The sequence below is a fragment of the Meles meles genome, chromosome 13, assembly GCF_922984935.1.
Source record: "Meles meles chromosome 13, mMelMel3.1 paternal haplotype, whole genome shotgun sequence".
Classification (NCBI taxonomy): domain Eukaryota; kingdom Metazoa; phylum Chordata; class Mammalia; order Carnivora; family Mustelidae; genus Meles; species Meles meles.
This window is the reverse complement of record NC_060078.1, coordinates 78,455,406-78,479,163: the sequence shown is the minus strand read 5'-3', so window position 1 is coordinate 78,479,163 and position 23,758 is coordinate 78,455,406. Positions and strand designations below refer to the sequence as shown.

Sequence of the window (23,758 nt, the reverse complement as noted above, 5' to 3'; positions counted from 1 at the left end):
GACCCAGGTCCCAGTGTCAACGGTGCTGGGCCTGAGAAACCCTGCTTCAAGCACCCAGCTTGGGACTTCATGCAGGAGTCTTTCGGTTGGAACGAATGAATAAATGGACGAGTGCCTGGCTTATCACCACAGTGATTCTGTTGTGTTGTCAAACTAATCTGGCCCACACACAGCTTTTGAGGGATGTATCAAATACACGCGCCCTCTAACCGCCAGACACGATACAGTCACTCTACAAACATCAGTGGAATCCCCACTGTGCACAGCCCGTTGTGCTAAGGAACAGGACCAGGCCGACATCCCGTCCTCAGAGGCCTCACTCTCCAAAGGTGACAGACATCCATTGAGGACCCGCCTGTGCCAGCCCCGAGCTACACTACCACACTGAATCCTCCAGAGGTAGGTACTCATGTTATACCCATTTTACAGATGAGGAAACTAAGGTCTGAAGTGACTAAACAATTTGACTGAGGTCCTAGAATGAGTAAGTGACAGATCTGAACCCAGATCTGTCCAGCTCAAGCGCCCGAAGCTCTCCTGTAAGGGATGAAATCCTAGATGATAAACTGTCGTGCATTTGTCTGTGTCTTCAAATCGTGGTCAGGTTACAGAAAAGACTTGCTACTGAGGCAGGGGAAGGGGTGAGGTGTCCTGCGGAGCTGGAGCAGGGAGAGGGTTTCACAGACACTCCATTTGCCTCTCTGGTCTCTTGAACAAGAAGGTGGTCCCTAGAGGGCTGACGCGGGGTGGGAGGGGCAGGGCAGGCGGGGGGCCCCCTGGGACCAGAGCTGGTGCGTCTGCTCGGCACCTCTCAGCCATGTTGGAGCTCCCACCTGCGACGCCTGTGGAATCCGGGCCTGCCTCTGTGTTTACACGTTTCTCCACATTTTATGTCAAAGGAAAAGGGATTTAGAAGAGAAGAAACGAATGCCCTTCCTTGGACTTGTAGAGCTGATGGTTTTTCAGGATGGGGGAAGGAGCAGGAAGGTGTGACCACCTCCCACATGGCATCAGGTCAGAGTTCCCAAAAGCAGAATGCAAGGGAAGGTGCCAAAGAGCCAAAACGGCCCCCACAGGGGACACCTTTACAGAAGAATCACCCTCCACTGAAGATAAAACAGGAACCAGATAGGAGGTATAAACCTCAATTCAACACAGAGCCTGGTGGTTTCTACTGGGTAAACTTCCCATCTTTGTGCAAAAGCAAAGCTAAACCCTGCCATGTTGGGGAAGAGGGTTTTCTCTCCAGGCACCTGACTAGTTCAGTCAGGAGAACATGGGACTCTCGATTTCTGGGTTATGAGTTCGAGCACCACGTTGGGTGAGGCGATCACTTACCCATAAAATCTTTAAAGGGGCACTTGGGTGGCTCAGTTGGTTGAGTGTCTGCCTTCGGCTCAGGTCATGATCCTGAGGTCTTGGGACCAAGCCCCACATTGGGCTCCCTGCTCAGCAGGGAGTCCGCTTCTCCCTCTCCCTCCCTCCCCTCCCCACCAACTTGCGTGCGCTCTCTCTCTGTCTATCACTCTCTCACAAATAAATAAATAAAATCTTTAAAATTTCAAAAAAATAAATTCTTTACAAAACCAGTATTTTACCTCCCAAGCCCTCATGACTCAACTGTTTATAAAGAAATTTAGAGAGAAACCACCCTGAGCATTTCCTGTAAACCGCTCACACAGACACACTCAGCTAGGAGACCACGCTCACGTTTTCACAGAACTTTCTCTTGAACTCTCGTCCGAGACTGCCCTCCCCACCCCGCATCTGCACCCTCCCCAGATCGCGGCAAATTAGAGAATCTGTGAGCTCTCATCCGACTCACGTTTCACAGCGGGTTGGTTGCACTCATCCTGGAAATACCACCAGCCAGAAGCGAAGGGAAAGCCAGCGCCAGGCGGCAGCTTACTTTGCAAAAAAAGCCGGAGCGAGCCTGCCCGTGCTGCTTTCTCAGAGCCGACCCGAGCACAGGATTCCTTTCAGCCGTGACCAGCCCCTGAAGGAAACAGTCTGTGACATCAATGCAAACCCGGCTCACCTGGGCAGCTTCCTGGGCTTGGCAAGGGTGATGCTTACTCACCACCGTCCAGTGCGTTTGTGGAAAAGAACCCTGGTCTTGAGGCCAGAAGAACTGCACTCAAGAGGAGTTGGACAAGTGATCTGAGGATATGCTGTGTGTCCTGAAGGAAGCCACACGCCTTCTCTGGGTATCGGGTTTCTCATCTGTAAAATGAGGAGGCCGAAGGTCCCGAAGTCCTTCCGGTTGTGCTGTTTCATGACTGCGAATCCCTGAAGCCAGGCATGAGGTCATACCCGTCTCCAAGGGTGAGCATCCCTGCTCTCATGACTCGGGAGGCAGAGTCAGACATCCTTCCTAGGTGGCCCGGAAAGGCATTCTGGCCTGGAGCTGAGACCTCACGCCGCGGCTTTTACTCCCTGCTTCCCCAGACTCTCACTTTCTGCCAACGCCGGCCATGCGTGTTTGAATTCCAGAGGTTTGGTTACCTGCCAGGAAGGGTCTCCTCCTGCAGCCATCATGCTATGCTCTGCTGTCTGGCTGTTAGGCAAGGACAGCTTGCAGTCCTGCCCCTTCCTCTAGGAGGTTTGGGATGGGCCAGCAGCTCAAAACGTTGTGCCAAAAGTCAGGGCAATCTGTCCCATAAGATGCATTTGGGGCTTATGTCCCGGTGGTGTAGCCCCAGCTGGGCTCACCCACATAGACACTCCCTCCCTCCCACAAATGTTAGGTTTCAGCTTCTTTGCAGCCACTCTTGGCAAGAGGTTAACCCCAAAGCCCGAGTTCCCCAAGGAAAAGAATGCATTCCCCGTGTATGCTGGATGGCTTGACCTTGCATCAGATATAATGTTGCAACATTGAAGCCACCCGGGTAGGGAGGCTGGTGGCTCCGGGATGGGAGGTATCTTTAGATGGTAGTGACCCGTTCCAAAGAATCCAAGACAGATGCAAATGAACTTCAGCAAATTTCAGCTAGCCCAGGTGTCAAAACACAAGTTTACCAGCAACCTGCCTTGTCTACGGCCATACCACCCTGAACGCGCCCGATCTCGTCTGATCTCGGAAGCTAAGCAGGGTCGGGCCTGGTTAGTACTTGGATGGGATACCAGCAACCTGCCTTAATGATAGTATTAGCTTCATTCAAATTATGATGGTAACAATGATAGTAACAATAGAAACAATTACCCCTGATCTTTAAGTACTTACTGCATGCCAGGCAGGCACCCTGCTAAGCACTTTACTCACATTAGTGTTACACAATCTCCATAATATGTCCATGTGGTAGACCCTCCTGTTATACACATTTTACAGACAAGGACACTGAGGCTCAGAGTGGCTAAGGAACTGGCTTAGAGGCTAATGGCAGAGCCGGAAGTGAGACCCAGAGCCCACCTCTCAATCCCGTCTGACCCGATTTTCCAGGACAGGAAGCCACCAACTCACTGGATAATTGGGCTGAATTATTCAGCAAGTGCTTATGGAGTCCCACTGCCCGCGATGCAGAGTATCAGATGCTGGGTAACCGAAAGCCTTGTCTGCAAGTCTAACATTCCCAAAGAAACAAGATCGTGGCTTTTTCTCTTGGCCACCAGCCAGGACCCCACCCTCCTCTGGAGATGATCAAACTTGTATCCAAGGAAGCACCCCTAAACAGAAGATTCAGAATCGTGACCCCAACTCCTCATCCCATGTGGGAGAATACAGAGTACCAGGGAGAGGAAGGAAATACAGTCCCCTGGAGAAGCCACAGTGAGGAGACAGGACCTAGTGAACAACCTGATCCCTTCGGAGCATGTGAGCACTGAGCTAGGAGTCACCAACTCGCAATCTGGTATTACCAGCAGCCGGTCAACCCACCCATCAGTTTACCCCAACCATCTTCCCAGCAGAGGAACCTGAGTGCAGGTTCCGCTCTCCTCTAAGGAAAGAGACCTTGACTTCCCTTCTAAGCACCCAGGCTGGGGTGTATTTGCTGGGTAAGTGCTGAGCCAGTGGTGGGGATGGAGCTGCCTGCTAGCTTCCGTGCCCCTCAGGGACCTTGTTCCTGGGCTCTCTGAGAGCTGACAGGCCCCAGCTCTGTAACAGTCACAGCTTCCGGCTACTGAAAACTGGCTCGGGGTTCCTGGGGGTTCGGTGGGCTAAACCATGGACTCTTGGTGTCGGCTCAGGTCATGATCTCGGGGTCAGAAGATCGAACCCCGCGTCCGGTTCCATACTCAGCGTGGAGTCTGTTTGGGACTCTCTCTCCCTCCCTTTCTGCCCCTCCTTTCTGCATGTTCTCACTTGATCTCTCTCTCAAAATAAACAAATAAATCTTTAAAAAACAAACAAAAAGCTGGCTCTATGCAGTGTTCTGTGTCTTGCCTTCTATAATCTCCATTCAGGGCGCTGGGTGGCTCAGTTGGTTGGGTGTCTGCCTCTGGCTCAGGTCATGATCCTGGGGTCCTGAGATCAACTCCCGCATCGGGCTCCCTGCTCAGGGTGGAGTCTGCTTCTCCCTCTACACCTCCCCTGCTCGTGCTCTCTCATTCTCTCTCTCAAATAAATAAATTTTTTAAAAATAATAAAAAACAAACACCTCTTTAACTCCCCAGAGACATCAACGGCCCCATGGACCTATGAGGAAGCCGAGGCTTAGAGTAGTCACGACACCAACCAACAGGGCCTTGAGAGTGAAGATGCATATTTGAACTCAGGTGGCCTAACATGTCCCATCCCCCTCCCGTCTGCTTTCCTCCTCAGCCTCACTCTGGTCCCTCCCCCTCTGGCCCTCCTGGTTGATGTGGGGCGACATCGGGGGCCCAGTCTCCCTGCTTCCCCAGGGTGGGGGTTCCTGGGCCGAGACACAAGTCCACCACGCACTGTGGTCCTCTCGTGGCTTACCCTCCCCTCTCCCAGGGAATAGACGCACCCCTCCCCTGAGGTTTCTGTTCCCAAACACCGTCTGCCCATTTTGCGAAAGGAAAGGGCATTAAGAGTATCAGTACTCAGATCTGTGCAGTGCCTTCCCTGGAAACAGAAACACTTTCACAGTCAAGGTCTGAATCATCAGGCTGCTAAAATATTTAACGCTGAACGACTTAACAAGCCCTGAGAAGAAAGGGGAGGGAGGCTGCGTGGCAGTTAGCAGAGGCCTACCGACCCCCCATGCCTCTGGGCAGCCTCTCTGGTCCTGCCAGCTTCTCAGCACAAGAACGGTGCAGACAGGGCAAGCGGAAGGCCAGTATCTGCCCTGAACCCATTTCTGCTCCACACAGGTGGGGCCGGCGGGGAGGCGTGGGCAGGGAGGATTCTAGGTTAAGTGCCACTGTTTAGAGCTAGTTGACTGGATTCCTTGAGGCCTCCGCAGCAGGCCTGGGCATGAGGTCATGCTGGCTAAGCCAGGACCTCTGGCTGGCCCAGGGTAAACCGGCTTGGCTCAGGGCTCGAGACGCCTCCTGCTGATCTGTGCTGCTGGGCGGTCATGCTGTGACTGTCGGCCAGGCTTTACTCCGGACACAGAGCTCCCTGGCTTTGCCACTTGCAGAGCCGAGGGGGGAAGCGAGCGCTCACTCACCGCCCACGGGCACCCTAGCCCCGGCCAGGCTGCACATGTAGAACCTTCCGGAATCCACACCGGCTCTGATGGTGATGATTCATTTCACTTGGATACGTAAAGAAACAAAGAAACAACGTCTCCGAGTTGGGCTCTCCCCTGCAGAAGCCACTAGCCTCGTGTGGCTTGTGCGACTTCAATTTTAAATAATCAAAGTTCAGTATAATTCACAGTTCATTTCCTCCGTGGCCCTGAATCCACCTCGCCTTGAAACTGACACTTGATTTTCAAGGGTCCCATTTCAGGGGCTCAGGAGCCCCACGTAGCGAGGGTCAGCCATACTAGAGAGAAGAGATAGAGAACATTTCTATCACCGTAGAAAGTTCTAGTGGACGGCGCTGTCGCAGAGAGTAACCTCACCACGATTCCACCTGGCTGATAAGTTCATGATCAGGGGTCTAAGCTGAGCTGTGAAACACCTTCCAGAAGAGAGGTTCGAGCCCCAGCTCTAGCTCTTATGAGCTCTCTGCCCTTAGGAAGCCATACCGCATGCCCAAGCCTCCCCTTCCTCCTCTGCTACGGGGTCCACGAACAGCCCCTACTGAGGGGCTGGATTTCTCTGACAGAGAAGGAAGATGTTGGGTGTGGAGGTACTTTGGGCCGGAAGGAGGCCTGAGTGAAAGGAAACTCACATCGAGCCCTCGTTTTGCGTCAGGCATTCCGAACAGAGAGGCTCATGGAATCCTAACGATGCTGGGAGAGTGAGGAGCCCCTGTTCTGCAGGTGAGCAAACAGGTTCAAAAGGTGACGCCCCGGTCACAGATCTAGAACTTGAGCTGGAGCTTGAGGTCTGTCAAATTTGAAGAGCATGCTTACTCCACCCTAGAACCAAGAATTCTTTCAAAAGCCGGAAGCAGGTGCGGGGCGGCTGGCCTGGCTAGAAAGAGCAGCCCCTCCCTGTGGAAGGGTCCTTGGCTCAGTTCAGGCATCGAGGGGGAAATCTGCCATCAGAGGCCACTGGGGCCCAGAATCTGGTACTTGCTCCCTGCCAGTTGGCTTCCTGTCCCTTCCCTGAGCCTCAATGAGAATGCCCCTGAGCTTCCTTCCTGCAATCAACAGCAGAGTCCAAAATACCCATTTCTCAAACCCCGCTGCACCCAGGGCCATGCTGTAGGGCTTCCGCCAGCGGCCGTAATGAGAGGTCCCAGAAGAGCAGCCGACTCAGTGCGGACACTTTCATTTGGAAAATCACCACCCAGCTCCGAAACGAGTTTCTCAAGTGGCCACGAGCAGCTCCTCCCCACCTTGGGTCCAGGTGCCACAGGGCAGAGCGGCTCAGAAACCCAGGAAAGGCAGAAGCCACGGCAGGAAATCCAGCCCCCGCCACCCTCTGTGCGGTGCCCTGTAAGCACAGTTTCTGGCTTTCCAAAGTGACCTGGTGAGCTTGCAAAGGACAGCTTCACCTCCAAGAAAGTGCATTTCAATTATGGAACACAAAAGCTTCCCAACATCAAGGCTACATTTTAAAAGGCCCTTTGACTTTTAGATGCGATGGCTCACAATGACTGGAGCTGTCCTTAACATTATAAATCCACGGTCATCGGTAGAGGCTTTAGCTCCTATGGACCTCTGAATCCTGTAACAAGCTCCTTTTGAGCCCAGCAAGGTTACACAAGACAGACGTGCAGCTGCAGACAGGCCAAACCGCTGGAAACGACCCTTCCCCGGCGGCAGCCCCCATCTTCCCGCGGGGGCTCTCACAACTTCATTTAGGGACCATGGCTGTGTCTTTCCTTTGCTTAATTGCCAGGATGCTTCTGAATAAATACATTTAAAGTTAGAAAGGTACCATGTTTATTATACACCGACCATATGCGCGGCATGATAGCAAATGCTTTGGAAACATTCCAAGCGTACCCTAACTCCAACCCTAATACAGAAGTGTTTTTGGTTTTTTGGGGGGGTTCTCATTTTACAGGTACGAGAAGACTGAAGAGTGAAGCCGTTCATCCAAGGCTGTCGAACCAGTAAGATACTGGTGGGATACGAACGGGTCTGTCTTACTCTACTGTCTCCTGTTTGGAGAGAACTCTGCTCCAAGTCAGGGGGGTGCCTGAGCTCTGCTGGGTTCTGCCACAGCCCAACACTTCTCAAAAAGAAGTTTAAAATAATCTAAACAAAGTAATACAAATGCAAACCCAGAAGGATCTCGGTGGAGAGGGGGATCCGTTGTCCTGGTTTTATCTACTAAGAGACCTAGGCTTGAATCCTCCCCACCCCCCCGCTTTTCCTTAATTTACACAGCTGTGGCCATCCTCGAAACCTTATTCTTAAACTCGGGAAACCTTATTCTTAAACTCGAAAACACGGTGTCACAGCTGGTAATTTTAGAAGAGGGGAGAGAAGGAAGAAGTGGAGAGCGAGTGGGGAGCGAGCGTGGGAGGAAGGTTAAGGATGACTCCAGCACGGCTCTCAGGCCCGGCGGGGACTTCCTCGGCACAACACCCATGCCCTCCCTCTGTTCTCCCCGTCTCCTGACCTCCTTCAACTTTTCAACCCAACTGTCCTTCATGGTTTAGCTAGGTCTGCACCAGGACCCCGAGTATCTGGAAATAATTTAATCCTCTCAAAATGCACTACTCATTGGAAAGGATAGCTTTCTAACCATTTCCCCAAATGGAAAAGAAAAAGACCACTGTAAATAAATATTCAGCAAAAGCAAGCTAGCGGATATCCAAGACAGGTCCGGCACCGCAGCCCTCACCATCCGTGGTACGTCATCAGAATACCCAAGTCTGGATTTTCCATCCACAAGGAGGAGAGTCATATATGTACAAAGTTGAAATCTATTCAAGTACTTTCTGTAGAACAATCTAAAAATAAATTGAGGCTGTCTGCAGGCCCCCGGCTCTTCCAGAGGCAGAGACCACACAGTGGTAGAAATCAACACCTGCTTCCCAGAACGGGGCGTGCGTGTACCCATCCAGTGTGGGGGGCGACAAAGCCACGGGGTACCCAGAGCGTATCCACCAGAAATGCCAAGTGGGCTTCGAAATTGGGAAATAGATCAGTAAACATACTTGTGCTCCTAACATCTTACATGTATATGAGATTGGGTTCTCACACTACCCTGTCACCGAGGTAGGAAAGAGACATTTCGAAGATACTGAACCCGATCCATGGTATCAGCTCTATTCAGGTCAACAGAATCTTCAAAATTCAATAAATTCAACAGAGGCACATCACCGGATAACCAGGAAGAGACCAGAAACGTTGGTTTCGGTTTGCTCTGCTCTTCCTGGGGCAACTCCATACAATACAGTATGGTATGCAACGAAAGATATTCATAAGGTTGTACAATAAAACACCATCTCACAAACTTCCAATTGAAGCAAATCACTGTGGGCTACCCAGGAGGGGGTAAGAAAGAATTTACTCTCCTCAGTCATGAAGATATTTTCCCAGACGAAGAATTCAGTACGAGGAAAGGAAGCAGCCGGGTTGGAACCTCACCCCAAGGAGAACAGTCTCCACAGGAGGCGACGTGGTGGCCGTTCAGGTCACAGCACGAGAACAGGCCACACCACAGAAAGGCACTCGGGAACAGCCAGCGAGCACTAGAATGTGCCAGAATTGTGCTGGAGCCGATGATCTCAGCCCTCACAGCAACTCCATGAAGCAGGGACAGATGTCCTCCCCATTCTACAGATGGGAAAACTGAGGTTACAGATGTAACTAATGGGCAGAGCTGTGGTGTGAATCTGGGGCCCCTGCTTTGAAATTTATCCCCACCCAGCTACTGTCAGCGTCGACCCGTTGTGTGGCCTCCTAACCGACCCCAGGCCACTGCTGAATTTCACCTTCACAGAAAACACCTGCTCTTCCCCAGGATGCGTGCCCCCTGGCCTGGGCTGAACTCTTTCTGGGCCCGCTCAGGTCCACTGCATAGCTCCCTTGTGGCCAGAGGATTCACCAGAGGTCCTAAGCCTCCTCCCCTCAAGGCCAGAAGTGTTTCCAATGTTTGTGTTTAACTTGTAGGAACAAGGGTGCTAGGCAGAGAGATGTGGGCATTTGGGGTCCCCATGGGAAGGCTTGGACCTCATTGTTGACAGGTGTCAGAGCTCTGGGAGGGGCTGTTGTGTAGAGTAGCCCCTCACCACTTGCGGCTGTTGACTACTTGGAATGTGACTGGTCCAAATCATGCACCACGGCTATAAAATACACACCAGCTTTCAAAGACTTTGTATGAAAACAAGAAGGTAGAATTTCAAATTAATCATCTTTATATCAATGACTCATTAAAATGATAATATTTGTGATATACTGGGTGGAATAAAATATGTTATTGAAATTAATATTACCTGTTTCTGCTTAGTTTTGAATGTGGCTTGTAGAAAACTTCAGATCACATACGTGGCTCGCATCCTGTTTCTGTTGGACGGAGCTGGTCTCTGTCTTCCGGGAGACCTCTGATGGTCTACCGAGCCTAAGTTGGACTCTGTGGCCGCTTATTTGCCCGGATGTCGCTGCCCCCGTAATTCCCCTAGAGGGAGGGGAGTTGAAGGTCACCCCACTTGGCAGGCTGGAGCAGAGGGTCCATTCAGAGTTCTTTCTGGAAATCCTCAGCCTGTGAGACGGGGGCAGGCATTTTTCCCAAGAACCCAAAGGACAGGAAAGGCCAGCCCTCCTCCATCAAGGACCAGGGCAGTGCATGTTCTGGAGCCAAATGATCTAACCAGAAGTCGACTGTGAGTCACACATGCAAACCACGAATGCCAAAGTCACATATGTAATTTTAAAAGTTTTGGTAGCCACATTAGAAATAGGGAAAAGAAACACGTGAAATGGAATTTAATAATATATTCTCACCCAATATACCCGAAATATTATTTTAACATATACCAGCATAAAAATTATGAATGATGTGTTTTGTGTTCCTTTTTTTCCCTCCATATGAAGTCTCCACTGCCCGGGATATATTTTGCACTCACAGCATACCTCCGCTCGCAGGGGACGAGCAGCTGCCAAATTGAGAGAGTCTGAGTCTACCCCTTAGCAGACCCTCCATCAGGGCGAAGGGAACCCACCGAAATGTCCGCAGCTCAATAAAGTGCTAAGTCAGACACCTTCAGCCACGAAGACAGGCTTGCAGAGTTCTGACGGCAAAGGGAAGGAGCACTGTGCAGATATTTAAATAGAGAAAACAGTGGCTGAAAATACACATCATAAATACCAGCAATCATTAGGTGGTGAGGTTGTGGACTTTTCTCTAATACTAATTTAGAAATTATGATTTAAAACTGAATGTAGGGGCACTTGGGTGGTTCAGTGGGTTAAGCCTCTGCCTTGGGCTCAGGTCATGATCTCAGGATCCTGGGATCGAGTCCCACATCGGGCTCTCTGCTCAGCAGGGAGCCTGCTTCCCTCTCACTCTCTCTGCCTGCCTCTCTGCCTACTTGTGATCTCTCTCCATCAAATAAATAAATAAAATCTTTAAAAAAATTTCATAAAACAACAAACAAATAAATAAATAAAACGTTTAAGCGATTAGAACAATCAGCCCTGAACCATTTCTTGAACGACTATACATACGTCTGGCCCCAAGTTCCCCAAGAAGGGGTAACACCTTCAGGGACGCTGGGAGGGGGGCTAATATCTCATCAGCGGGGAGGGAGAGGATTTTCCTAGGAGATATTTGTCCTGGGGAACTGGGGACCACTCACAGAGACGGACCAGCAAGGGCCATGGGAGGATTCCGGTGCTACATCAGCAGCAGAGACAAGTGTCCCTGTCCCTTACTCCTGCCCCTGCCTGCCCAGCACGCGCCTGCATCTCGCCGGCCCAGAGTTACAAGAGGCGCCCTGGTCAGGGCAGAGAGGCAGCCGGGGGTGGGGGGAAGTGCTCAGACTCGAAAAACAGGTGATCATACATTCTTTCCGCGTGCGCACACTATGAATCAAATCGTTTCTAACGTGCCTGCAGCTGTTCGGTAGGACACACTGGGCCGCCCCAGGTACTAATTCAAAGTCCAGCCTTGTTCCACTCACACACACACGCATGCACACACACACACGCACTCACTCACACACGCACATGCACACACATGCACTCACTCACACACGCACATGCACACACACACACACACACACGCACATGCACAGAGCACCAGAACAGCCAGAGGTCTAACTAAGGATGTTCACAATATCTCCCTTTCCCGTCTCAGCAGCTGCTTTTCTACAATCCTCGGTGGCACTTCACTTGGGAGAGATGTGGGAGGCACACTTCACACGTGTGGCGGTCCAGCATTCACGGTTACGTCTGTCGTTTGTCCCCTACTCTTGAGATCTCTGGGGTGTGATGGGGTTGGTGAGACGGCGTTCCTGCTCCGGAGATTCAATCAGGGTTGAACCCATTTGCCTCAAATTAGTGCTTTTCTAGCGCTGGGGATTGGCATGTGATGTCCAAGGGGTACAGGGTTTCTTTGGGGGGAGGGGAATGACAAGGTTCTAAAGTTGATTGTAGGGATGTTTGCACAACTCTGAGAAACCATCGAATTGTACAGTTTAAATGAATGAACTGTATGGTATGTGAATTACATCTCAATAAGGCTGTTTGGTTTTGTTTTAAGGTAATAAGCTCAGACGTGAAATTCACTCCACCCCGAGGATAACAGTGACGATTTCCGTCACCTTGGGTACTGCTTTCCCTGTATAAAAAAATGAGAAAAGCTCCTCGCTCCTTGCTTGTGTAAAGACCCATGTGTAAACAGAACTCTCCTCCGCCTCTCCTCGTGTCTTCCGAAGAAGGCCTCATGGTTCTGCAAAGACTGACCCCTTTTCACTGACCTTTCTGCTCCTCCCACGTTTCTGGCCGCGCCTGAGATGACCTCGTCTGGGGCATCTGGAGCATCCTTCTCGGGAATGGAAGGTAAGGTGGATAGGCCAGGCCCGGGGCTGCTTCTGGGACAATACAAAGAAAGAGATGGTAAGAAGGGATTTCTCTCCACATGTAACTGAAAAAGTCCATCTCCCAATTCAAGCTTTAAGGCGCCACTACCCCAAAATGCCTAGAAAAAAAAAAATCACCTTCCAGCAGTCAATGGCTTTGGGACGCTCTTGGATCATTGGGGCCTCTCCGTGTAAATAAATCCAGATTCAAAAGCAAAGGTATTTGGGGTCCAGAAAAACCTATGATTGACTCTGACCTACACCCCTAGAGCGTGGCCAGCCAGCACATTTCACTCTTTTCAGACAGTTTGAGTGAGATGAACTCAAGAATGCAGAGTGAACAGGGCTCTGTTTGGGACCAACACGCAGCTTCCCACTTCTGCCCATTTCTCTCACCTTTTTCGGAATCTTAGCACATCCAGAAGTTGCAAGCAGGTAAATTTAAACCGTTAAGCATAGAAAACCTATCTTTTAAAACACCACCCATCTATTTGATTGACTCTTAAAAACCAGGATGGGATTCACTTTTGACACTGGCCCCACGTCCCCCTGGGAGTTTGTTCTTTTCTGTACCTTTCGGCCTGGAGCACTCCCGGAGCCAGGGTTTGGGGTTTCGGGTCCCGAGACTTGTCAGGTTCCGGCGGTGAAGAGACTTGCACCTTCCCGCCCCCAGCAGGAGTCGGGGGCTGGGGTCCGGGCTGCTCCTCAGCCGGCAGGTGCCCGGCCGGGCTGGCCCCCCGCAGAGTGGCGGCATCCTCCAAGCCTAGGGCCCCAGCAGAGCAGCCTGCGTCCCCGTGAGCAGCACCAGAGAACATCCTCGTTGTACCTGTCTTGGGCGGGTCCCCAGCCACACGTGCCCTGGTCTCAGCTGTGCTTGAAGTGACGTCACCCTCTGCTTCCCCAGCAGCTCCTGCCCCCAAGCCGGGCTCCGGGGGAGTGGCTGCTACTTCCACAGCCTCTGGCTCAGGAGCACCCGGCTCACCCGGCTCACCCAGGCCACCACCTCCACGCCTCGGCTCGCCCCCAGGGGTGGCGGGGGTCCCAGGTGCACAGACGGCCTCGGTCACAGTTGAAATCCCCCCATGGGGAGAAGATGCTCCCGGGACAGAGGTGGACACCGGCATGTCATTTAGACCCCCTGTGTGAGCAAAGACCCAGGCACCATCCTCCCTGGGTTGATGGTCCTGGGGATATATTCCAGGAGGAATTCTGTCTTCTGGAACTGAGGCCCCTTCTTGGTGGCTCTGGGGCTCCCCCTGGAAGTCTGCAGCTTTTCCCACGGGCGTCTCCAGAACGATGGTGGGCAGGGAAGGAGCTGAGGCTCGTTCTCGCTGGCCCCCAGCCTGCTGGGAGGGGGCCTGGCCTCCACGCCCCGGCTCGGCCTCCCCAGACCCGTCTGGCTTCTCACCATCCTGCACCATCAGTGGGACACTGGTCATTTCCTTCCCCACACCGGCACCTGGCAGGCTCGGCTCCGAGGCTGGCGCTGCCGAGCCCGGCAGCCTTCCCGGAGCAGGATCCTGGGGAACCAGACAGGGGAGCTTAGCCTCTGTAGGCAACTCTTGCTTCTTTTCCTTTGCGTCCACCCCGAGTCCAGAAGGAATGGCGAGAAGAGGGGCGATGGTCACTCCTTGAGCCCCATCTGGAGTCTTCTCTGGGCGTGGTCTGATGAGGTCCTCGCCCTTCAGGCTCCCCCTGGCTCCTGCCTTTTCTCCTGCTGCGCTCTGGGGCCGATCAGCGGTCGGGGCTCTGAGCACAGACTTCTCAAAGATCTTGGTGATGTGCTCCCTGAAGTCAGGGAACCCCGTGATCATGCCGATCTGCTTGGAGCTTGCGTCCACACCGCCTGATGCAGCTCTCCGTGGGTCCTCGGGAGGGTCTACCATCCTCTCCCCACTGCCCTCCAGCTCCCTTGCTGCCTCACCTGCCAAGCTCTCCTTGCTGGTGGGGCGCGCTGGCATCCCGCCAGGCTGGGTGTCTGCACCCGGCACGCTTGCCTCCTCCTCCTCCCATGTCATCTGCTTACTCTCCGTCAGAAGGGGCGCCCTGTCCAGGTAGGGGATGGAGCCCGCCGGTCCCTCAACCTTTCCAGCTCTGGGGCTTCCACTGCTCGCTTGCGCCACAGAGATGTCCGCACTGGCCGCTCCTGGTCGTGAGGGAGGGGCAAGCAAGCCGGCAGAAAGCTTCATGGAGGTGGCCTGTCCTGAGGCCAGCAGGGGCTCTTCTAGGGGACGAGGTCCTGCCCCTTTCCCGGCAGCACCATCGATGTGCAGGTAAGGAGTGTCTGGAGTGGCCTCTTCTGGTGACCCAGGTGGCAGGGGTCTCTTTGGGTTGGGGACAGCCTGGACTACAGAAATATCTACCTTGCTCCCGGGAATCCCTCCCAGTTCTCCGTCTGGCAGCGAGGCATCCTGGCAGCTGGCCGGGAGCTGCTCTGCTCGGCTTGGCTCACGCGGGGCAAAGGTAGAATCTTCCTTCCCAGGGGAGGCGCGCTGCTCGGTGTGAAGGGAGCCGCCACTCCGAGCAGCTTCCGTGGGCCCCTCCAGAGCCCGCTGCACTCCGGGGTCCCCGCCCTCAGCATTCCCACCAGTCTGGGCAGCGCCGCTGTCCGCACCTTGATCCTTGGCCGCTGGGAAACTTCCAAGGAGCGTTGGGGGCTCCGCATCTGAGGCGGTGGGGAGCTCCATTTCCTTCTGCGGGGCCCGCACGGGTTGCTGCCTGCCTCCCTGCGTTTCCCCATACGCCTCTGTGTCTGGGGCATCCTGGCTGGGTGTGACTCTAAGGCTGACAGGCGCCGGGGCCGGCGGGCCCTGAGCTGCATCCAGGAGGGCGACTGAGTCAGGCCCACAAGGTGGGGTCACCTCTGTGTTCCCACTTGCCTTCTCTGTCTTACCCAACCCCTGGAGCGGGGGCTGAGCGTCAGCGGCTTGAGAAAGTTCTGCATCCCTGAGACATGCTTCTTCATGCCGGCCGCCGGCTTGCAACACACCTGCCCGTTCCTGCTGGGGCTTGTTGGGCTCCTGCTGCGCACAGCGACTCTCCTCTCCGCTCAGGTGACCTGGGAGAGGAGAGTCCTTGGAGGCATCTGCTGCAGGGGGCGAGACTCCGGAAGGCAGGGCGCCACGGCACGCTCCCTCCCACTCGTCCTGCCCTGGTTTCCGCGACTCGGGTCCTACTGTTGCTGACAGCTCTGGTGCTTCTGTGGCCGGACTCCCCGGAGCCACACCCCCGGGAGCCAAACCCGGAGCATCAGCAAGACCGCCTTGGGGGAGCTCCCCTTGAAGCTCCAATCTGGAAACTTGTTCCTCTCTGCCATGGGTGGGCAAGCACACGTCCTCCAGAGGTCCCACAGGGAGGAGGGCTGGAGAAGCATCTGTGTCCAGGCTCTTAAACCCTCGACTGCCTGCACAAGTCTCTTTCTCATTTTCACACTGCTGGGGCTTCTCCCTGAGCATGTCAGACACGGATGCTTCTGGTTCTGGTTGCAATGACTGGAGACGGTTCTCAGAAGATACTGGGGGCCCCTCAGAAGCAGCTACTTGCGGCCAGCTGTCGCAGGACGGGCTTCCCTGCTGATCTCGCTCCTGGCTGAGCATTGTAAGCCCACCATCCACTACCAAATTCTCCCCCTTGAGGGGATGTGGCCCATCAGCATGGACTTCCTGACCAGCTGCCTCATGCCCCAGCCCATAAGGTTGGCCTGAGGGTGTCAGCAAGCCCTCCCCGGCACAGCTGTTGGGCCTCCGCGCCGCCGGGCAGCTCCTCATCTCTGTGTCAGATGGGCTCTCCGCCTCCTGGGGTTTGGGGATGACCTCTGCCGCAGAAGTTGACAGGAAGTCTGATTTCTCCGATTCTAAAGCAGGAAGAGAGTCCATTCTTTCCAATCCCCCCACATCCCGAAGGGGGTCGGGACACTGGGTCTGCAATCCCAGCACCTCCCAGACAGCTTCTTTGGGAAGAATGTGTTCACCAGTTCCATCCGGCCCAGGGGGCAGGGCGAGCTCTTTCTCCGGGTGTTTGGGCAGTGAGCCAGAGGCCTGGACAACATGAGCTTCTCCCATCATCCCACAGGTCACCGAGCTCCGCACTGCATCTGCGGATGGAGAGCCAGGCCTGTTGGCGTGCCCGGGACCCTCCCTCCTGAGTGGCTGTGCTGAATCTGTGCTGGGATGCACGTTGCTGTCCACATCATGGCTTAGCTTTGAAACCTCGTCTTCTTCCACCTCTGGGCTGGGCTTGCAGCCTAAGGCCCCGGGTTGCTCCTCCCATGGCTTCTCAGGATCTCTACCATCAAGTGGCTCTGGGACTTCTTCCTGTCCCCTAGAGTTGGCCTCGGGTAATCTGCTCTCCTCCTCAGTCACAGCTGGGCTTTCAGGGGCCATGGCGTCATCCTTTGGCCCTAGTGAGCTTCTGGCCCTTTCATCTGATACACTGGTTGGGCCGGGGGGCAGTGCCCCTTGTTGGACTTTCTGGTCCCTCATTGAGACCTCTCCACTGTCCTCCTGGGGCAAAGGGGCAGCGCCCTCTCCACAGTTCCCTCCTAGACCGTCTCCCTCACTTCCCAGATCAGATCTGAGCTTCTCCTGTCCTGCCAACCCTGCATCTGATAACTCTCTGGCCAGACCCGTAAGAACTGGCATCTCTGCCCCGGAAACCATCTCCCCGGTCAACCAGCTGGATTCTTCTGCCGCAGCAGAGGCCTGAGCAGCTGGTGATGGAGCAGAGCCCGAAGCTGGACGTTTGTCCTCCGTCAGTGCAGGTGGGGAAGGCTCTGTGCTCGTGAGCAAAGCCCCTCCGGGCTGGCTGTCTGCTGCTGCAGGGTTGGCTGCACTGGGCTCCCGTCCTGGCCCCCCTGCCTGCAAGTGACCCCGAGCATCGCAGGCCTCCCCGGTCTCCTTCCCAGAGCCCCTGGCCCCAGGCCCCGGAGTGCGGCTCGGTGAATCCCAGGGCTGCTCGACGTGTGCCAGAAGTGCTCCCATTTGCTGCTGGCAGCTTTCCCGGGAATTTGTGTCATCTTCCTGGGCAGCCCCTGCAGGGCTCCTCATGGGATGGCAGGCCCCAGGCAATCCTGAGCCATCAGCAAAAGCCCGAGGCGGCACCTCCCCTTGGCATTTGTCCCTGTCCAAGGCTCTGGGGGCTGGCTCTGGTGGAGTCAGGGTCTCAGGCTTTGGGAGGGACTCCTCCGGACCAGGTGAGCTTGCCTCGCCTGGCTGAGCGGCAGCAGGGGCTTCCAGGGCCTGTGGCACAGAGGCCGCCCCCTGCCTGGCCTCTGCCAGGGGCCAGCCACCTGCAGCCTCATTCCCTTGGGACTCGAAATCACCAGGGTGACCGTCTTCTCCAGGCTGTCCCTTCATCAGCTCTTGACGAGGTGCTGGTGAAGCCCCCGGGGACCGGTCAGTGTGGCTGGAGGAAGACAACGTGTGCCCAGCGCTGGGGACAACAGCACCCACGCTGCACTGAGTAGAACTGCCCCCTTCAGGGACAGATGCTGTTGGGGCCTCCCCACAGGCATCTGGGGACAGTTCCCGCCTGGGGTGTTGAATGGGGGGCCAGTCTTCAGGTTCTGCTACTGGACTTGCCAAGCAAGAATCCGGAGGGCCCTCGGCAAAGGGCATGGATGCGGAAGGGCACTCCTGCTCCCAGGGCACTCGTGGGCAGGCCGGCGGAGAACCTTCCAGGCTCCTGGCCTCCTGGGGGCTTTTGCTTGGCTCGGTCACCTCCGGGGACACGATGCACGGGTCCAGGCTGGCGGCACCCTCAGAAGCGGAGCAGGAGCCTTGGTGCCCGGCGCTGCCAACAATGAAAACATTTGATTGTTTCATTCGTTCTCGTGGATGTGCGTCCAGACCCACATCGCAGGCAGAATTGCCCCCCACCTTTTCCCCACGAAAGACCACAAAACACAGCATCCCCATGCAGCTCTTTCCTCTTGGTGAAGAGACCACGCCCCCCATCCGCTCCCTTGCATAACCATCCCCATCTCCCAAAGTCAGTGCAGGGAACCTCAAACATTCAGCCTGGAGCTTTCCGTGCTGGTCGGCTGCGAACAGGGAACTATGCACACACATTCACAGTGTTCCAAAGATGCAGGAAATTCAGAACGTTTCCAATAGGTATAAGCCATAACAGAGGGTTTGAACCCTTTCTGTGTAACGTACAAGGAGGTCCTAAGTCCTTAATGAGGATCTTTAGATGTCTGGGGAAAAGGCGCAAGTGGGCAAAGCCATGGTTTGAAATAAAGAGCTCCTGTTGAGAGCGGTTGACTTGATTCTTTAATTCAACGTGTGGTCCTGTGAGAGGCGTCATCCAAAAATCAATTCTGTTTAGCTGTATATAAAACTGTTGGGAGCCGAATTACCTTCATGCCCACACGTGTCTTCACTTGAACTTATACAGCTAGACAGCACGCAAAGCAAAACTTTGGGAATTTAGGGGAACGTGGCCCAGAATTATGGATTTGCTGTAGATAACCAGCTATCTAAGTACTGTTGAATAGTTCATCATGGGCCATATTTGGACTGAGGTTTTCAATTCTGTGTTGTTTTCGTTAAGTGCATTTTTTAAATTTTAAAATAATATATGGCAATACAACATTTTGAAAATGTAGGGGAAAAGATCTCCCACATGCTTACCACCATTTTCCTTTTTTTTTTTTTACACAATTTGTTAAAGGATGCAATTTTATGATTTTTGCATAGTTATAATTCTATGTCCTTGTGATGATCATTTATCTTTTAGCACCAAGAGAAATTGTGCAAAACAAAGTTAATAGAAGTATGGTTTTCCTGGGGCTTTTTACCATGTTCTTTGAAATTATTTTAGGGAAAAAAATAAAATCATTATAGGGAGGAAAATCTATGGAATGTTCTTGCAACTGCTACATATGTACACAGTGACCTATTCACAGACCCACAGTGTTTTGAACGTGACCAGAGAAAAGATTCTACTCTACACATTCACTACCAAAATTCTAGCTTTCCAATGCAAGGCAATGCTCATACATTCATTTATCAGGGAGGCACACAGTGGCAAGATGGAATACATTCCTGTTAAAATTTAGAAATTGAATTGTGTCCCCCCGAGATCCATAGGCAGCCGTCCTAACCCCCCATGTGACTATATTTGGAGATAGGGCCTTTTGGGAGGTAAATGGGTTAAATAAAGCCGTAGGACTTGAGTCCTAATGCCATCTAAGTTGTGTCCTAATAGGAAGAGGAAGAGACTCCTCTTCCCTTATGGAACAAGCCATAAGGGGACACAGCAAGAAGCCACCATCTACAACCCAAGAAGAAACGTCTCACCAGAAACCGCCCGTGCTGGCCCAGTGTAGGTATATGGGTATTTATTGTACTTTCTTGCAACATTTTGAGGTTTCAAATTTTCCAAAATGAAAGGTTGGGAAAATAATCCGTACCGCCTCCAAGAATGCAAACTTCCAAGGAGGGAAACTGAACGTTTGGGGCCCCCCAGTTCATAAACACGTGTTGAAACCCAATCCCCAAGGAGTGGTATTAGGAGGTGGGGCCCTTGGGAGGTGACTTGGTCCTGAAGATGGAAGCCGCATGCATGGGATTAGTGGTCTTACAAATGAGTCCCCAGAGAGCTCCCTTGTCCCTTCTGCCTTGCGAGGAAACAGCGAAAAATCACCCATCTATGGACCAGGAAGCTGGTTCTCTCCAGACAGAGTCTGCAGGTGCCTCCTTGAGGTCGGATCCCAGCCTCCAGAACTGTGACAAACCCGCACCTGTGGTTTATGCCCGCGGTGCTTTCCCTGACTCCATTCCAGCCGCTCTCCACGCCCCTCACCTCTGAAATGTACTGGAAATCTTTGAGAGGGGTGTGTACACATCAGCACGAGACCAAACATCCTCACGGAATGCCTGTTCCCACCCATTTGACACTCGAACTCTGTGCCTGAAGATATTTAGGAGGGACCCAAGAAAGAGGTGGCTATTGTCTCAAGCAGATTCGTGTTTTCAGACCCACAAGCAGAGCTGACAAGGGCAAAGGAGAGAAAACTCGGAGGGTAAGTTATCCAGATCCCTTTAATCCTCAGCTGGCCACAAGGACAGCTGCACCCAGAAAGCCCTGGGCCGGCGCTGACGGCCGTGTGCAGAACCACCCCCGGAAGCACCAGGCTTGGGAAGGCTCCCAAGCCGCAGAGCTGTTGGATTGTTCTGGAACCAACCACTCTGCACTCGGCATCTGGCCGGTTTCCTTTTTACGACCACTTCCCATTTTGCATCCCACCCGTTAACGTGGGGTCACACCACTTAGCAGTTAATGAGATTAATGGTGTGTAATTCAGAAACGAAGTGCTCCCGCATACATCCGCCTGCTGCAGACACGCAGAACACAGCCCCCTTCCATGCGGGTAAGAAGACGAATAAAACCACTTCCTTGTCCCTGCCTCTGACAGGAGCTGCTAGCTGAGAGGGAGTGTGTGGCTTCCCCTCAGGCGGAATGAAGTCTTTGTCACTGAGGACAAGAGGACAGATTCACTCAGTTTGGGCAGCTTGAAAACCTGTGGGTCTTAGACAAGAACCAGGAGCAAATTCCCACCGAGTGTGAGGCATAGGACTCACTTCCCGCACCCCCTCCCCCACCACATAAAAACCCTGCTTGCTTTATTCAGCATCAGCTGAGCACCAGCAATTTCTTTGATTGCCCATCCGGAGCAGTTTTTTTGTTTTTTTTTTTTTTAATATTTTATTTATTTATTTGACAGAGAGAGATCACAAGTAGATAGAGAGGCAGGCAGAGAGAGAGAGAGAGAGAGAGGGAAGCAGGCTCCCTGCTGAGCAGAGAGCCCCGGAGCAGTTTTTAAAACCAGATTAAAGCCACTTGTCAGAAGCAAATTTGCCTAAGGGCAGGAAAAATCCTAAGAACTGATCAGTGAGGGCTCTGCATTAATTGAAGCTTACATAATGCCCCTTTGTGCTTCAAGATTCTATCAAGACGTGTGGGATGGAGATGCAGCTCAGAACAAAGGCCAGCTCTCGCCCGCCTGGCGGCGCAGAACTCTAGATGGAGGGTTTTCAGCCTGTAGGGGGCGCTGCCTCTGAGTTAAGGTTGTGGGCTGAGGCCAGATGCGGTCTCCTTGGCGCACACCAGACACCCCCAACATGAGAAAGGGGGAAGCACAGGGTAAAGCAGCCTGGGAGGAGAGGTGATTTGCTGCAGCAAAGTTCTGAGCAGGCCATGGTAGTGGGAGGTAGTCACCCCCAGATGGGCTCCTAAGTGCGCAGTTCTGAAGACGAACACTCGAGCCAACCAGAATGTTCCGGGAAGGAGGCTGGGAGAGGAAAAACAAGCACGGCCCCCGAACTCCCAGGCTTCGAGGAAACCAGCAAAACCATAAAGCAGAATCGTCCGAAGGAGAGTTACCACAGACGGAGCATTATTAAGGCCAGGTCCATGCTGAGCGCTTTTCAGTTACGATGGGGTTTAATCCACTCAGGAGCTCTGCTGTGTAGATGGCCCTTCTTGCTCACACGTAGAAATAGCCCCAGAGACGTGTAATCCTGGACCCAGGGTCTCAGAGCGCCCAAAGAAGGCAGGTGCAAGCCCTGTGCCAGGCTCTAGGGCCGCAGCGCCTCCCGCTTCCCTGAACTTGCTGGCCTCACGTCTTGTGGTTGGGAGCTACGGCCTCTCCTCCCCCTCACTCTGGCTGCCTCATTCTGGTTTCCAGTCTGCAGCCAGAGCAAAATGGCTTAGAAATAAAAGCCGGTGGCTCCGCTTTACCATCAGCTGTGGCCCCGGGCGGCCTTTCCTGTCTCATCCCACTTGGACCTCACCACCCGTGCGTCTTCCTGGAGCCCGGAGCCCTCCTACTCTTCCCCAGCAGGTCTCAGCCCTACTCATCCTTGTCAGCAAAGCCTTCCTGGTCTTCCAGATCTGCTTCACAGGCCCACTTAGCGATGGCTGTAGTCACTTGCCATCAACATGGGTGATGATCATTCCCTCCACTGGAGTAAATGAAGACTGAGTCTTGCCTCTTTTCAATATTGTTTCCCCAGTGTCTAGCATATAATAAACATTGAATATGTGAATGCATGCGTAGATGGATGGATGGATGGATGGATGGATGGCTAAGTGGATGGGTGATTGGTGGATGGATGACAAGGTGGATGGATGTTGGGTCGATGGGTGATTCGTGGCTGGCTGGATGAATGAATGGTGGGCGGATGGGTGGTTGGGTGGGTGGGTGATTGGTTGGTGGATGGGTGATGGGGTATTTGAATGAGTGGATGGGCAGATACAAGTGAACACAAATCTAAGATTCCAAATATGCGGAAATGTTCCCAAATCATGGATGTGATGGTTAGGAAGGTTCTTTTCTTCCAGACAGCTTCAGCATTATAGTACCTATTTAGTCCAAATTTTTCATTTTACTGATGAAGATACAGGGAAATGAGGCTCAGAAAAGGCAAAGTACTTTTGTTTAAATGTTTCTTCAAAAGAAATGAGGTCAAGGCAGCACTTTTCAACCACAATTCCCTGTGCACACTGGTGGGTCTGATGAGTTAGGGGGTGTGCGGCAAGAAATTTGTTACTAATTATAAAGTACAGAAGTCTGTGAATGATCGGTTATTTTCATAAATTAGTATAATTGAAAAGATTACAAGATTTCCCCCCATAACATCACTGCTACTCATTGCATTCCAGTGTTCTTTCTGGAAAAGGAAAGCAAGGGGTAGAAGAGATCCTGTGAGTTTCATTGCAGCCCCTGAAAACCACCAGTCCTGATTCACTGTTACCAGCCGTGGCAGTTGGGGTAGTGATGAGGGGGCTCTGGGCTGGGGGGTGCTCAGCTGCGTGGAATCCTGCCTTGGCCCACGCATTCAGGGTATTTAATGACACAGCTGAGCTCTCAGAGAAGTACGACACATGGCCTTATTCTCCATTAGGGCTATCTCCCAGGAAGGAGTGAGACTTTTTCTCACTTCTCACAAGCAGCCCCCATGGGTAGAGCTTCCACACAGGTGGGGGTTAATGTGCTCAAGGTCACTGAGATAAGGAGAGCAGTCCAATCTGCCTGCCAGGTAACAAGCTCCCTGGGGCTGGCCCTCCCCAGCCTTCGAGGCGCCCTGCACTTGTCCGCAGCCTGGCACTGGGTGGGGAAGGTTAGTTCAGGGGGCAGCAGCAGGAACCCCCACTTTGACTTGTCCTCCAGTCCAAGCTTGCCACTGATAAAGCTGGCTTTCTTCTCCTTGCAGACTCTGGTGCCAAGTTCATGATTGACTCAGAATCTGGTGG

General features: G+C 53.2%; 1 protein-coding gene across 9 annotated transcripts in view; it reads right to left on the bottom strand.

Moving 5' to 3' along the window:
* The window catches only part of TACC2 (transforming acidic coiled-coil containing protein 2), a 186,343-nt gene that overhangs the window by 120,687 nt on the left and 41,898 nt on the right, over positions 1-23,758 (bottom strand). For all 9 annotated transcript variants that reach the window (XM_046027938.1, XM_046027944.1, XM_046027939.1 and 6 more), the window contains 2 exons: positions 13,073-18,289; positions 12,398-12,511 (listed from right to left, as the gene is read on the bottom strand). In XM_046027938.1, the coding sequence (XP_045883894.1) occupies positions 12,398-12,511; positions 13,073-18,289 (5,331 nt within the window). The remainder of the gene's footprint in view (positions 1-12,397; positions 12,512-13,072; positions 18,290-23,758) is intronic.